Source organism: Strigops habroptila, chromosome 18, assembly GCF_004027225.2.
Source record: "Strigops habroptila isolate Jane chromosome 18, bStrHab1.2.pri, whole genome shotgun sequence".
Lineage (NCBI taxonomy): Eukaryota > Metazoa > Chordata > Aves > Psittaciformes > Psittacidae > Strigops > Strigops habroptila.
In genome coordinates, this window is record NC_044294.2 from 1,426,567 (window position 1) to 1,442,938 (window position 16,372).

The 16,372-nt window shown below is 48.5% G+C and overlaps 1 protein-coding gene and 1 long non-coding RNA gene across 2 annotated transcripts in view; one reads left to right on the forward strand and one right to left on the reverse strand.

Moving 5' to 3' along the window:
• LOC115602461 overlaps positions 1-7,027 on the forward strand; it is a 95,478-nt gene extending 88,451 nt beyond the window's left edge. The window contains exons 92-95 of the mRNA XM_030473634.1: positions 936-2,142; positions 2,476-2,594; positions 2,992-4,823; positions 5,944-7,027. Of these exons, the coding sequence (XP_030329494.1) occupies positions 936-1,017 (82 nt within the window). The 3' untranslated portion in view covers positions 1,018-2,142; positions 2,476-2,594; positions 2,992-4,823; positions 5,944-7,027. The remainder of the gene's footprint in view (positions 1-935; positions 2,143-2,475; positions 2,595-2,991; positions 4,824-5,943) is intronic.
• Positions 7,028-9,970: 2,943 nt separating this feature from the next.
• Positions 9,971-15,873, reverse strand: LOC115602420. Its single transcript, XR_003989661.1, has 2 exons — positions 15,814-15,873; positions 9,971-10,547 (listed from the first exon to the last, which is right to left on the reverse strand). It is a non-coding gene; the product is annotated as an uncharacterized LOC115602420 (long non-coding RNA).
• Between the last annotated feature and the right edge of the window lie 499 nt (positions 15,874-16,372).

Consider the following 16,372-nt stretch of genomic DNA (forward strand, 5'->3'; position numbering starts at 1 on the left):
TTTTGGGATCTACAGTTTTGGACCCAGTGGCTCACAACTGCAGTAACATTAATTTTCAAGCCTCACCTCCAGGTTCAGGACTCAAGCACCGCCACAGTTACAAGAAAGGTGGATTGGGAGTTCCTGAACCAACTGGTTGCTGACAGTGAGTCCGGGGAATGACCTTGCAGCAGGCAGCTCATGGTACCTCTCTCGGAGCCCTGCCAGTATAAACGGCGCTGGCATCTCTGAATGCTGCTGACACCATTTTGTGACATTCTTGTGTTGGCTTTTTCTACTGCTTTGCACCAAAACTTTGGGGTGGGTGGAACAGAAGAGAGTCCTCCCTTCTTGTTCCATTACACAGGCATCTTCACAACGTAGCCTTGGGATTATCTATATACGGATATAGAGAGAATATAGGCAACGCATATCTGTTGCCTACATCTCTGTCCATTAGCATCAGTGATGCAGATACTTAACCGACTGAAATCTTGCCTTCCCCCCCAGCCACACCCTTATTAAACAGTAAGAAAACGCTGTTTAATAAAAACACCCAGCAGCAGTGAATTTTCTGGCTGGTCTGGAAGCGATTTGTAAGAGGAGTGAGGGTAGAACACTTGGCATTTGGATATTTTAATGAATATTCCCAAATAAGACAAGCAAAACATTGACTTGTAGACTTGAAGCTTCTCACAGCATCAGTAAAGCTCCTGACACAGAGCCCAACGCTGTATTTGTGTAACATGGAAATTAACAGCAGCAGCAGCAGCAGTGCTGCAGGCTCAGAGCCTACCCTGCGAGCAACAAAATGGCCAGAGGTGCTGTTGTGTTCATCCAGATCCCTTCACCATCTGCGGGTGGGGAGATAGGAGGATGCCAGTATCCCTGCCACTTCAGGTATGGTTGTGAACTTTACCATCCATATTAAATTAATGTTTCTAACTGTATTCAAGCTTGTGCCTTCCTCAGCTCAACTCCATAAAGCACAGACAGGAGCCAACGGCAAAATCGGGCTGCGTCACAGATGTAACATGACCATCGGCAAAACAAGTGCAGCAGGAGATCATGGCTGTCGCGTCATTCAGAGAGCCTTCCCTCGATAGCAACAAAGAAGAAGATGGTAACGCTTTTAAATTTATGTCATGATCATTTGCAATCCTTAACTTCCTTTACCAAATATCGCAGTCCTTCGACAATCAAAATGCCCAAGAAAATTGCACGTATTTTGCCAACAGCCCCAGCGCGTTAAACACTGCGTCATTATGCCGCACTAAGGCAGAGAGGTGGAATAAACCCCACTTTACAAAGGAAGGAAACCAAACTATAGGAGAAATGAATCGGCTTACACAATGTCACACACACACAAGTGTCAGAGGGAGGAAGAAATCACAGCTTGCCCAAGTCCTTTTGCGGCAATATGCAGAAAACCATTATGGAGCAGTTAGCCACGTACAGCAACACCACCATCCCTACGCACAAAATCGCTAGTGTCCTACAGAAATATGCCATGTCCCCTTCTTAGCCTTGTTTCTTGCCAGTCCCACAGATTTACCTGCTGACAGTAACCTCAATTCCTGAGTAATGAGATTTACAGCTGAAGTTTAACATTGAAATAACTCCTCTTTTATCTCTGTCTCCTTACCCTCCCTGCAGTTAGATGCAATTAAACTAGCGCTGTGGCAGAAAGATGGTAGCAAAAGAAATCAAACCAAACGCATCCCAATGCTGAACACAGATACTCAAAACGTACGTATATGCCCAAGCAAGTGTACTGGCTGCCAGTTGCACCTCGGTTCAAAGGACTGGGAAATGTCATGAAGAACCATAGAATCAGAGAATGCCAGGTTGGAAGAGACATTAACGGGGTCCTTCACCCCCCAAGTGTGATGGGGAACTATGCAAAGGGTTGTCCGTTCAGAGACAGACTCAACCCACCCATCTTCCGTGCCACAGAGCACTCTTCCTTAGTCTAACTCCTGGCTGTACAGATTTACCTCTGCGGCTGCCCTGTTCCTATCTCTGTGTGTATTTATGCCTGTCTGTCTTGCTGCAGGGACCACCGTTGTTGCTGCTATTCCTGTTGTTCCCCTGCTCTGCGGAACTGGCGCTGCAGGAGGCAAGGATGCTCCAAGGGAGCCAGCTAAAGCCAGCGAAGGCTCAGTGAGTCAGGAGGGGTTGTGACGACTGCAGTAAGAGTCTGAAATTCCCTATGGAATCTGGCACAAAAAGGGGGAGGCAAGAAAGGTGGAGATGGGAACGAGGAGGGGAATAAGTGGGGAGTGGCACCTACTGTCTGTTTTCTCCTTCCCTCCCTGTTCCCAGCACCGCATTGCTGTTGGGAATGGCCTCCTCCCCTCTATGGTACTGCGCAAAGGAGCGGAGTCGGGGATAAAACCGCAGCGCCTACGGCCTTTATGGCTTTTGTAACCAAAATTCGGTCAGGGTGGGTGTATGTGTGTAAATACAGCCCTTCTTTCTCTCCCTCTCACTCAGAATGCCGGAGGACAGGCTACGCTGAAGTAATGGAGACGGCGGACACAGTATGTTTGAGCCGGTTCTGAACCCAGCAGTTGTTGCTAAACAACCAGACCTGACGCTCGAGAGGTCAGCGAGTGAGTAATACAGATTAAATGCTTACGCTACCCTATCTTTAAACTTGTTTAAGCCTCAGTATGATGAAAGGCTATGGAAAAATGTTCCCTGCCGCATGAGAAAGCAAAGTTACCACTCCACTGCATAATCAGGAGGCTTCCTCGGCCAGAAGGACCAAGCTCAAAGCTGGTTGTGTCCTCAGCACTTCCAGGCAGAGTTGCCATCTTCATTGCTGGTCACTTTAAGAAGAGAGGTGAAAAAATAGTATAGTAAACGGTTAAGAGAGAAGAATGTTCTCCCCTTCATTTCCTTATCCTCTCTCTGGAGCCGCTCTCTACCCACATTTCCCATCCATCCTTACCCAGTCCTTCCCAGTCCTTCAGTCCCTGCTTTCTAACCCTGTTATTTCTTTTGCAGACCTTTACAGACCCATCACGCAAGACTCTCTTCAGCTCTCCCTGATGTTACCGAGCCTGTGGCAAACTCACACTTGGGCAAACAAAAGCTGAGTTTGGGCAAGAGTCTTCTTCACTTTGATTATTCCCACGACATAATTTCCAGGCGCAATCCCTGCCCTGAGCAGTTTACACTCCTGCTCGCACTACACCACCTTAAAAGGGAGACGGAAGAAAGCAAGCATGGAGAAAAGCCCCAAACCCCAGGACTTTCCCCTTCCCCGTGGCTTGCAGCTCTGACACGTCATCATCGCAACTGCACGGCAAAATGAAACCTCACCAGCACCCACAAAAGAGGCACCCATGGGTGCAAGGACCAGCACCTGCCACACTGAGGAGGTAACTGCTGCTGTCCTGCCTGCTGCCCGTGCCCATGGGACATGGGGGATCCCGGCGGGAGCGGGCAGGGAGCTGCCGGCACTTTGAAGCAAGTGAAATCAACGTTGAGATTTGACACCCAGTTCTCGACCAATCAGAGAGAGCTTTTCACCTGCCATCACCTCCTCTACCAATCGGACGGCGCCTTTGGGCTGAGAGCCCTCCCCGGCCAATGGGGAGCCAGCTCTGCCACTTAGTTAATGATGCAGCAGTACAGGGAAGACTATCACATGTGAGCTGGAAGGCTGCCAACATGGAGACACGGAGAGAGCAAGGTAAACAACTTTCCAACGCCAAAATGATGACATTTAATCCCTAAACGCTAGCTTCCCGTCTCGACTCATCTTTAACCCCTTTCAGCTGGTGTGGAAGCGTCTGGAAGGCACCGTCTACCTGTTCCCCAGTGCTTTTAAAAACTGGACGACATGCCCTGCAATGATCACTGCGTCACCGTTTACCACTTTGCAAACTACGCAGTGACAAACCTCCGAGCTCTGAAACGCAGAGCGCCTGTTAACCCCTCCACCAAAGCCCTGCCAACGTGCCAGCCTTTACAGGGCTGCTGGGGGGGGGGGAAGAGATAAAAAGCCCAAGCAAAACATGAAAACAGCAGTCTTTGCAAAGTTGTCATCTCTCCCCCACCACTACTACCCTCCTCTGCAGTACAGCAATGCCGGCAAGAGTGACATTAGTACAACCTGTGCCGTCGTTCCATTGAGAAAACAGCTCTGACGCAGAACAGAGCAATCATACCCAACCAAAATAATAAGGAAGGCACTTTGGGAGCTGAACTTGGGGGCGCCGGGGGAAAGGGACGCCCTGCAAATAATTAAAATACGCAGATGCAGCTCAAGCCCCATCCTGATCAAAGGGTACGTACGTGAGAAAGACGAACCGGACCGAAGAGCTCTGCCCGTGCACCATCTGCGCAGTCCTCAGCCCTCCGCTCGCTGTGTAGCGCCGCAGAATAGAAGGTTCCAGAAATTTCCTTTCCGTTAACCCTTTCGGTGTCTGCCCACTCTCCCTCCCCGTGGGATTAAGCGCGCCGGGTCTCCAGCATCGTCAATGGGCGAAGCCTCCTACGCCAACCGAGCCCGAAAACGATCTTTAAAGGACATTGGATGGTGGCAGGAGCCCAGTCCCTGGTGTTGGGGTTACTTCTCTTTTTGGAGCCCTCTCTGCCTCTCTTGCTGCCTCTCTCCCCTCTTGCTGCAGCAGGGCTGTTGCTGGTAAGACCTATCGACGGAGCTTGCTCTCTCACTCTCTCGCTGAGCTCTGTGACGCAGCTCTAAATTCTCCAGCCTGCTCCCTGTGTTATAAGAGCGGAACTGCAGCTTTCCAGGGAGCCCGTGCCAGCGGTGCCAGGGCCAGGCAAACCGAGGGGAACGTCGCTCCTGGACTCTGCACCTTTTTTTGGTAATTATTATGTTCCTCACCTCTGTTTCTCTGCTTCCTCCGAGGCTCTGAGCCTCGCATCTCCTTCTCTGCTTCTGAGTCATCCTTACTAGGTTAACTCTTTTAGGATTGGTAGTCAGCAGTACAAATCTCGAACGAGCGCAGCTGAAACCACAGCCAACTTTGTGGTGGTTTCTGCTTTAAAAAAACCAAAGCAAATCTTCTTGGCTCTAAAAAACAAAAACACACACACACGCGCTCGCACACACACGTTCCAGGAGAGAGTTGGTGCTTTTTGATTAACTGTTTCGGTGACAGGAACTGCTACTGGACTTCCTAAAAGAAAAGATTCTAGGCCTACGTCTTGCAAATCCTCAGCAGGCACATACCCTGAAGCATAAGGCAACTTAAAAGGAACTGCTCCTGTGAATGAACACGGGTCTTCTGGGCATAGAAGCAGGAGGCTACTGCTGGACCCACAAGACCCTGCTATGCTGGGTGCAGGATATTGAGCTGAATGTGGTTTCACAGCTGGACAGAAGGATTCTGTAAGATAAGGTAGTCACAGCGCTAGAAAGCTATAGGCTCCTTTGGATCTGAACAGCATTAATAAGTGTTATCACACGCACAGATTCAGAATGCTCAGCGTAGGCAGGGGAACTAATAACTCTGTTCCTGGAGTCACCAGAATCCAATAATCTCTGTCAAAGTCCACAACCAGCTTGTATTCAGCACAGCAGGCTTTCAGCCGGCACACTCTCTCCTTGCCTCTGCCCCCCAAGGCTGTCCCTCACATTAACTCCAGTGCCTTCAGTCAGCCTCAGCACCAAGCAGGGGAAGCAGAGCTCTGCTGTCTTGTAGCCTCAAAACCGGGAAATGTGGAGGAGGATCAGTGGTAGCTACAGCATCAGGAATCAAAGGGAAGGTAATGGAGAGCCAGCACCGTCTGAGGGAGTTCGTGCGTCGGTCTGGATATACAAAAGAGTGAGTGAGAGAGCCAGCAGCCCATTTGAAAAACAGAATCAAGAGACAGATCACTACTACATCTGCCATTTTAACTCTGGACTTCAGAGCTGGCTGCGGGCTCTGGGTTTTTCACTACAACCAAAGCTGAAGTAACCACTATTTTTTCTCTTCGCAGCGTCTGAAGAGCCGGAGCTATTTTGGGATTTGTCTGTACTACACTGAAAATGACACCTGTTACACACAGACACAAATGAGAAGAATTGCAAGCTCCTGCTTTCTCAGATAGGATTCTACAATCAAAAAGATCCTGTGAGCTCAGGACCTGGGCAAGCAGCACAGGCTCCCTGTGTGGGATGGAGGGGATGACCCTTGTGAATTGAACAGGCAGGCACCGGTTCAAAAGATGGAAAAGATCTGTTGTAGCTGATGCAAGGGGAAATCAAACGCCCATGTGACTAGAAGAAGTAGTGCTTGATCAACTAAATGCCACAGTACGAGGTTTCTTATGCAATCAAACCCACGGGACTTCAAGCCTTACACATACGCTGTGTGGCCGAAGCTGCATTAACTACTTCAGTTAACGAAGGTAAAACTGTAAGAGCTCTACGGCTACTTAAATGAGTCACCCAGCAGCGATACTCGCTAAAGTAGGCCAGTGTTTTCTGTGATGTTGAGCTGTCTGTGCTGGTTTCACTTACCCCTGAGTTCTCAGAAGCTCCGACATGCAGGGGCAGTGCGGATTTCCCGCGTTCCCTGTTTTCCTCATTGGCATCCGGATGATTCACAACGTGCCGGCACGGTGCAGGCCAGGCAGAGGCCATCTCACCGGACCCGCGAGACCCCGTGAAGCTCTGAACGTGATTGTATAGAGCACTGGAGCAAGATCAAAGGCTCGGAGCCTCAGAAATGGGACACTTGACTGGTGTTTTTAACTCACAGTGATTTTGTCAATCTTCTGGTATATTAAGAAAGTAAAATAGAGCATTGATTTATTTCATGTTATGTCTTTTTCATTGCTTTCAGGGGAAAGGCAGTATTTATTCTATGGTTTACTTGCATTTGCAAATCACCAGCCATGGAACATTTTGACCTTTACCTGCCTGTAAGTATTTACTTTATGGTGGCACTCGGGCTCCCAAGAAGATTCAAGGCTGCACCGCGCTGGGAAACACTTGACTGCGTAACAGAAAACTTGGCACAATGGGAAGTTTCAGCACTGACTGACTGAGGCCCAAAAAAATAAAGGCATCTTCTCACACTGTTGGTCAGGATTTGGCATTTTCTATGAGATGTGATTCCATGGTAGAAATCTAGGCTGGTTTTCTGTTGGAAGTGGGGCCCCTGCTCACGTTTTGTTACTGGTTTGTGATGTTTGATTGGGGTCAAACAACTCTGTCTAAAAACAGGAGGCAGAACTTTGGTTTTCTAAGAACTGACCATAAGGAAGCAAAGTCCCGGGCTAGGAAGCAAGATTGGTAACTGGAAATAATCTCTGGCTGTGGTCGGAGACAGGGAAGATCACTCTTACAATGCAAATGCCAGTGTAAGTATCCAGTCCAGAGTGAGGAATGACTTAGTAGCTGACTAGCTCGGTGCTTACAGTGCTGATTAAAAGAAAAAAGAGTTTTCATAGTGCTGGACAATGTAGTAAGATGTCATGATAAGGGCCTGTAGGGACAGGACAAGGGGGATTCGCTTTAATCTGCCAGAGGGGAGATTGAGATGAGCTCTTAGGCAGAAGTTCTTCCCTGTGAGGGTGCTGAGGCGCTGGCACAGGGTGCCCAGAGAAGCTGTGGCTGCCCCATCCCTGGCAGTGTTCAAGGCCAGGTTGGACACAGGGGCTTGGAGCAACCTGCTCTAGTGGAAGGTGTCCCTGCCTGTGGCAGGGGGTTGGAAGTGGATGAGCTTTAAGGTCCCTCCAACCCAAACCATTCTATGATTGAACCCTGAGCCATTGCTATCACATTTGCCGTCAATTGGTGGTTTCTCTCGGCATCGTGGAAGGATCAGGGAGCAGAGGAAGCGTGTGCTTGCCACTACTTATATGCCAAACTGTACTTAAAGGTGCATCCTCAGTTCTTGGCATCTCCCATGCTGTTTTCTGCTACAGTGACCTTAATAGCAATAACATGAAGTCTGACGTTACAGCAGTCTAACCCTCATGCATGTAGTTATTGGTATTGTGGGTGATAAGATAATTCCGAGGAAGGTCCTTGATCCTTTTAATGACGAAGGAAACCCTGGTGGTGCTGCCTGCACTTCCAGCTTCCTGCTGGTGCAGCCTTGGCTCAGCTTTCAGTTTAAATGCCATCGGCCACTCCTTCCTCTGACTGCAGGAAACTGCGATTGTTAAAATCAGGGCATGTTCCTGTTTAACTAAAAGGCTGAGATCAAATAATGCAAAGGCCTGCACTAAGCCAAACAAATTCCTGCTCAGCTTAGCAAGTCCTGTAATGCAGCTGTAAATCTCTAACCCCTCGACCTCAACAGCCATGTAAGTGGTGTCTTGGGACATCGTCTCTGTGATGCGTGGAAGGAAGAATGGGGCAGAGATGGACTGGGGAATGTAGAAGTTAATGATGTCCCTTCGCACAGTGTTCTTCAGTTTACCCACCACTCGTCCTGACAGTGGCTTTAAAATGCAAAATAGAGTGTTTTCCAACTGCTGATGTGGGATAACTCTTTTTCTAAATGTGAAATTTGTCAGAGCTCCCTCTTCCTCACAAAACATGACCTCAGCAAAATGATGGTTTCCAACAGAAATCTATCACAGAATTCCCAGCCAGCTCCATTCAAGGAATACGAGCAGAAACAGGCCCATCTGCCAGAGTTGGAACTGGATGAGCTTTACGGTCCCTTCCAACCCAAACCAGTCTGGGATTCTATGAATTGGATGGAACATCTGGGGTTGAGATCAAAAGAGGGCAAAGCCGGAGGTGTGGGTTCCTTCCTGGGAACTGTTGGGGATGTGCTGGCATTGGGTAGTCATGTCTGCATTCCTTGTGCAAAGCAAGCCCACACAACAAAGCAGGTGCAGGAGTGGAGCTGCAGGTGAAAGCTTTGCCTTCCCTTTGAAAACCTGGCTTCCTGGAATTTACCCTGTGAAGTCTAAGAAAATCCCAGCTGGAAAAGCCAAGATCCTTTTCAAAGAGGTGGCACCACATTCACATCCAAGCTGCTTCAAAGCAGAGCTAATGCCCTCTGTAGAAGCTGGGTTCGTGGTATTTAGCATCCTCCAACACAGCTCTGCCCACGGTCTCGCAGCATTCCTGGTCCATGTGGTGCCCGAAACGCTGCCCGGTGGTGGAAGGAGGAATGGGGCAGCCAGGCTCCCAGAGCTGCAGGTTTTGCTCGGTTCCAAATCTAAGGAATCAACAGAGCTGAGACAAAAGTAATTATTTCAGCTATTAGCTGCTAAGAATAGAGCCGGCGGGGGTGCTGTGTGCAGCTGAGGTGCGCTGACAGTGCAGCCGGAGGTGCTGGGATTGCAGTGGGAGCACGGAAATAGCCCTTCAGAGCTTCATGAGTCACTGAAATACACGGGGGGGACAGGTGGGGTGTGGAGTAAAATACACCCTGCCCGTATACACATAGCACAGAACATGCCCTTGGTCTGACTGCTGTATTTTCAGGGGGGAGAATGGTGCTTTGCTGCGGAGCCTGGTTCTGACAAAGGAGAGCATCTTCCTGGTTCCAAGGCGGTTGGATCACCTTCCCATCGGAGAGCATGGCAAGGACAACTTCATATGGAGCTCCTGCCCACACAGGTACTGTCCCCATGCCCAGGGCTCCTTCCCCCACCCAGTGCCCGGCCCATCTCACGTGGGGCTAGATATTTGCAAAGGCCAAACATTACCTGGTGGGGGGAATGCAGCAGGACGGAGGAATCCACTGATCTCGATCCAAGTGTGTTTCACGGTGTTTTCCTAACTGCTGGTCTTCCTTGAAGTTCCCTTTACAAATACATTCTCAAAGGTTAAACATATGAGCAGCAGGTATTTAAATATGGGCTGGGTAAATGATGAGGTGCTCAGAGGTGTCTTTAACGTCTTGTCCTGATGCTATTAAGCTAAAATGGGTATCGCTACGTGATTTTACTCAATAGAGGCAATTTTCCTTCCGTGCTGTTTGTGCAACCCAGGGTAAAACACATTCCTGATCCATGACTACGTTTCCAAACTACACAGTAAAATGAATACTAATGATAGTAAAAGTTCTACAACTTCTTTTATTATACAGCAACATTTGTATTACTTTACTGCTGGATTTTCCAGTTATTGTAGATGTGGAGGGAAAAAAGGGTTTTGGTAAAAACCACAGTGCTCAACTAAAACTGAAGAAAAATACAACAGATTCAAGGTTTAAAAGGAAATGTTTGTATCAATCCTGGGTGCAACTGCAGAAAGAGTTGTCCCAGATAGAATTAAACATCCCAGCTGGAGCATGGACAGGGCACAAGGCAGCTGCTAAAAATAGCTTAATCCTAATTCCAGCCACACTTCTGCTTTTCCAAGGTTTCCCATTTCACGTGGGGACGCAGAGGCTGTGAATGGAGATGGGGGATCACTGCCCATCGTGGCAGCGAGGGGCCGGGGGCACACGCTGCCCGTTCTTGCGTAATCCCAGGAACACGCCGTCCTCCGATGGGAGCAGCGGGAGCGATGGGAGTGATGGGAGTGACGGCAGCATCCCGCCTCGCTGGCCTTCAGCTTCCCAGCTCCAGCCGATCAGCACAGGCTTAACACAGCACCCGGCCCTGGGAATGTGCTCTCAAAACCACTGGAAAACAGGGGTTCAGGTAACATGTGATCCGGTGTTAAAGATTTAAAGACTTCACCAGCAGCACTTTCCTTCCGGCAGCCCCGGAGGAGCCTGGTCCCGCGCCAGCATATCCCGAGGGAACTGCCATAAATCCCTGTTGGTTTTATTTCCTCCTGGACAACAGGCACACAGAGAGCTGACTTGCTGTCTCACAAGCAGAATTACAACGTGTTTAGTATGAAATAAACATATTTAAGCCTCTGCTTTCCAAACTACAGTCATTTATTTCTCCCATAAAAGCCGATGAAAGGATGGAAAGCAACTATTTTCCCACCCTAAAGGATGGATATTAATTACCAATTTAAATATTATCTGCAGCTAGAATTTAGTTTTGTTTTATCAGAAGCCAGGAGTTTTTCCTTTTCATTTCTATAGCAGTAATCAGTAGGTAACCACGAGGGCCCCTCTGCTCAAGCCCTGCACACATCGCTGCTGCTGGGAAAAACAGCCAGCAACCGAAAGATGTGGCTGGGAAAACAAAGGAAAAATCCATTAAACACTCCTTCAATATCTTGGATTTACCTAACTGAGGATCAACGCTCCTGCAAGTACCGAGGGGAGCAGCATGAAGGGTTGCATGGTGTGGTGGGGAGGTTTTGGACACGTTGCAGGGCAGCACAGTGATCCTGCTGTCACCTCCCAACTCCCTGGAATTAAACCCTGGAGAGGAGAAAATCTCCCATTAAAATCTCCCATCCCTGGCAGTGTTCAAGGCCAGGTTGGACAGCTCTTGGAGCAACCTGCTGTAGTGGAAGGTGTTCCTGCTCATGGCAGGGGATTGGAACTGGATGAGCTTTAAGGTCCATTCCAACCCAAACCAGTCTGGGATTCTATTATTCTATCTATAATAATGATTTTGATAATGGTAATAATAATACGACAGCAGCCACAATAATATTTATAATAATACAGCAATAAACCATTCTAGAATTCTATTATTCTATCTATAACAGTAATGATAATAATAAGATCAAAGCAAAAATAATACTACTACTATGCCAATAAACCATTCTAGGATTCTATGACCAACCTTAGTATGACAAAGCAGTATTTTCCAATTGGGAAATGAATAAACAGGGAAAAATTTGTTTAGACATTCCTAAGCAGCGTTCTTGGCACTGCTGTGCTGCCAGCAGCCTGCATGCGAGAGCAGAGCTCTTCCCTTTGCCCACCACTAGAGATGCAGCTACAGGAAGGTGATGCGGCTGGGCAGAGAGGCTTGGGAACACGGATGGGTATAAGGGCACATCTCACCCAGTGCATGTGTCTGCCAGCCCCTGCCTGCAGTGACGGCTTTTCCAGCACAGTGAGATTGGGAAATCTGCTGTGATTCATCTGAAGCACTTGGGGCCCCGCTCCCGCCCCCAGCACAGCACCCACGGGTGCCTGGGAGCTGCCAGACATGCTAAGCACCAGCACCACGCTGCCTGCACCAGCACCGCTGCTGAGACCGCCCAAACCTAACACCACAAAGCATTTGTTCTTAGCTGAAAACATCCTTTTGTTGCTGAAAAATGATCATCTTCAGAGCGGATCCATCAGCTCAGCTGATCGGACTGATGCTGTCGCTGGTAGCAATCACTGTTCATGCCAGGTTTGGTGCTGGCCAAGGTTTATCTCTGCCTCTTGGCTCAGCCTGGAAAATGGGATTATAAATGATTATGGCTGAGGCTAAACTGTTTTTGCTTGTCCAGCTCTGAGCCATAGTGGCCTCTGGGTCTCAGTGAGCCTTCAAGATGCTTCTAAATATATGTAATTATAAGCTGTTCTCTTTAAAAAAGAACCTTTTAAAAAAGCAGGAGTGAGGAGAGGTTCCTTTCACAGCTGGTTTCTCCTCAAACTGCCTTTTTAAAACTCTTTTGGGTCAGTTCTCTCCTGCAGCCTTTCATAAAACACAGGTACACAACGGGTTAAAAGCTAGGACAGGTATTTTGTACTTACAGAGCCAGAAGTGTTTGAAAACCACGGGCAAGTTCTAAAATCCATTTCTTAATCCATTCAATAAATAAAAAGTAATCTCAAAATATATTTTGATGCACAAGTTGATTTCTCTGCCCAGCCTGGAATCCTTTCACAAACCAACCTCAATTACAGGGTAAACTATTTCTTTTTCCCAAAGATAAAATAGATACTCTCATTTGTTAAGATATTTTGGGGTTTTTCTTGGCTGATTCTACCGAATCACATTAGTCCCCCTGCAGATTGTTTTGTCCCCTTCCCGAATGGGAGACCTTTGTTCTGAGTGATTCCTTTGTGTAATTCGTAAAGTAGAAAACAAAACATAAAACATTACAAACCAAAACAGATGAAAGTACTTTGAGCTTTGCTCGTGGTCCTGCCAACTCTTTTCCTTTACAAAAAACCCCAAACCAACATACAGACCAGCTCCAGCCCAGCCAGTACAGGCCAGTATCATTCCATCCTTTCAAAGGGAGAGCTGAGGATCGGCTCCCAGCCTGCTGCAAGGACTGGCAATGAGGAAATGGCACAGAGTGGGTTTAAATCTATGCCAGCTTCTAATATAGAATCATAGAATCCCAGCCTGGTTTGGGTTGAAGGGACCTTAAAGCTCCTCCAGCTCCAACCCTCTGCCACGGGCAGGGACACCTTCCACTAGAGCAGGTTGCTCCAAGCCCCTGTGTCCAACCTGGCCTTGAACACTGCCAGGGATGGCGCAGCCACAGCTTCTCTGGGCACCCTGTGCCAGCGCCTCAGCACCCTCACAGGGAAGAGCTTCTGCCTAATGTCTGTAATCTAAATATTTAATATAAAAATATCTAATAGTGTTCCTTCCCCAAATATAAGACAGTATGAATACTGAACAAGGCTTGGAGCAACCTGCTCTAGTGGAAGGTATCCCTGCCCGTTGCAAGGGGTTGGAACTGGGTGAGTTGGAACTGGAAGGTCCCTTCCAAGCCAAACCCATCCATGATTCTATGATTCAGAATGTGAAAGCCCAGAAATATCCGAGCTTACAGAAGGCCTTAATATTTGGGGTGCACCAGTAAGTAATAAATAACAGGTCTCAGGGCTGAGACAGCTGCTTCTGCCAGGGTCTCGCAGGAGGCTGTTACACCCCAGGGGTTTCTGCTTGGGAAGTTTTAGGAAGTTTAACTGACAAGCTCGGAGCTGGATGGTGACTTGGGGATTCCTGGTTCCAGCATTCACTGTCCCAGGGGTGTGCAGAGCCATGCCGGGTATTGTGCTTGATGCAACACTGACCCGAGTTAACCCGTAGCCCTATTTCCATCTGTAACCATGGCAACCTGAGTTATCTGCAGAGGTGCCTGTCACCCCGTAGTAGTAACACCCTGCGTGTCACAGCTGAGCTGACAGTCCCACCACTGGGGTTGGCCACATGCACATCCCCATTGCCTGAGACTGCCAAAACCCAGCCCCAATAGCAAGGTGGTGGTTGCAGGATCATCCCTCCTAATGTAATTCCATTGGGGCTGAGTGGGAGGTGGGGAGGAGGCAAAGGAAAAGTGGGAATGCTGGAGCAGTTCAGCAGAGTCCTGGCTCCCAGCAATATGATCAGCTCCTTGGCAACAAGAGGACAGTGTGTCACGGAGAATGGGACACAATGCGCCAGCTCCAGCAGGAGCTCCAGGAGAGGCATTGGAGCTGCTCTAAGGTCTCCCCTTAAGGAACCTTCTCTTCTCCAGGCTGAACCAGCCCAGCTCTCTCAGCCTGGCTCCAGAGCAGAGCTGCTCCAGCCCTCGCAGCATCTCCGTGGCCTCCTCTGGACTCCCTCAAACCCGTCCTTCCTTTGCACTGTCCTCCTACACTGGACACAGGCAACCTGCAAGCCCTGAGTTGGATTTTGTGGATTTAAACAATGATGGAAACTGTGTTTTGTTTTACTTTTCAGAAGAAGGAATGAACTGGGTAATGCAGACTCAAAGCCTGCACTACTAGAGAAACCAGTGAACCCCCCTTGCTGCTTTTGCTTGGCTACTTACAAGTAAAACACCACAACAAATGACAAGTCAGAGAACTTCAATGCAATATATAGAGAATAACTTCATGGAGCTTCCCCGCTGCGGAGTATATTTAAGAAGCCTCTTACAAAGCCTTTTACCACATTACTAAACACACCTTTATTTATTAGTTTTCAAGAAAAGAGCATAAAAGAACTTAATCCAAACTAAATATTTAACCAAACAGCAATTAACTAACAATGATGAATGGTAAACAGCCCTATCCCACGCTAAGCCGGGACTTGAAAGCCCGTTTATCTAAGTTAAAGCTGCACAAGGGGAAAAGCAAGTTTATTGAGACAACTTTGTCTCCGCCACCTCGTTATTAAAACAGTCCCCAAACAGAAATGGCATCGTATATTCTGGGAGAGGGGGAAAGGAGGAGCCAGACCGTAACAACCCATCGCACGGCAGTTACGATGCTGCCTGCAGCTACTGGCCCTCAATAGAAAACCCGGGAAAACAGGAAGCTGTAAAGCAGCCGCTTGCAACCCCCGTGGCCTGGTGTTAAAATAAGAATAGTGAGAGAGCTCTTAAATTCCCCCTAGTGTTCCCGTTTGGCCTAGGACAGCCATTCCCACTTATCCTATAGGATAGGAGTGAGCCTGGCCGAGATTTTATCTGCGTGGACCCCTTTGTTGAAGTGTAACAGGATCAGCTGCTGCTGCTTCTGCTTCTTCTTCTAATTCTTGTTATTATCGTCATTATCATTATTATCTTCATTAAATTTAATCTCTTTATTGTTGTTGTCATAGCATTATTCTTGTTATATTATTGATAATATGGTTGTCATAGTATTAATATTAATTATTCTTGTTATATTATTATTGATAATTAATATCGTTGTTGTCATATTATGATCATTATTATCATAGATAGAATCATAGAATCCTGGCATGGTTTGGGTTGGGTAACCTGTGCCAGCGCCTCACCACCCTCACAGGGAAGAATATCGTCATTATTACCGTTATTATTATCGTTATTATCATCCTTATTACCATTATTACTGCTCTTCCCAAGACTCCTCATTCCCTGGGGGCACAGCCCGGCCAGGGAATCGGGCACCGTGCCGAGACCCGCACTTTCCCCTAGCGTGATATCGGGGTGCGGGCGGGGGGCAGCCGGCAGCGCCCCAGAGCGGGGACAGGACCCGGCCGTGCGTGGGGCGATGCACGGGATGTGCATGGGATGCGTGCGGCATGTGCGGGGGACACGGATGGGATGTGGGATGCCCGCCCCGGTACCTGCGTGGTGCGCAGCGGCTCCGGCGGAGGCCAGGTCAACCCGAGAGGACTACAACTCCCAGGAGGCACCGTGTGTCCGCCCCCCCAACCCCCTCCCACCGCCCCAGTGCCGCATTTTCCTCTCTTTTCCCACGGTACTTGGGATATTCCCATCCAGGGAAACCTTTTACAATCCTCCTCGCACCGGATAAATCTATTTCGGGATTTTCCTCAGTAAAAGGGAAAAAAGCAGCAAAGGGAGAAATTAATTTCTAAAGGTCGGTTTTAAAACGCGACTTGTTCCTTCCAGGTCAGGAAGGTTGGTTTTCCCGGCTCCAGCCACTACGTGTGTCCCTGCGCATCTCCTTTCCAGCACCTCCGCAAGCATTGGTGGGTAGATTCCTTGCTCCCTGCTAGGAAGTAGGGGGATAATCATTCCCCATTTAACGGATGGGAAACTCGGCTCAGCACAGATGAAGCAATTTGCTGACAGGCACGTAAGAACATTGCACTAGTCTTGCGTTCTCTCAATTTGCCAGCCTTGTAACCGCATCATTTCCCTGTGTGATTCCAAACATGG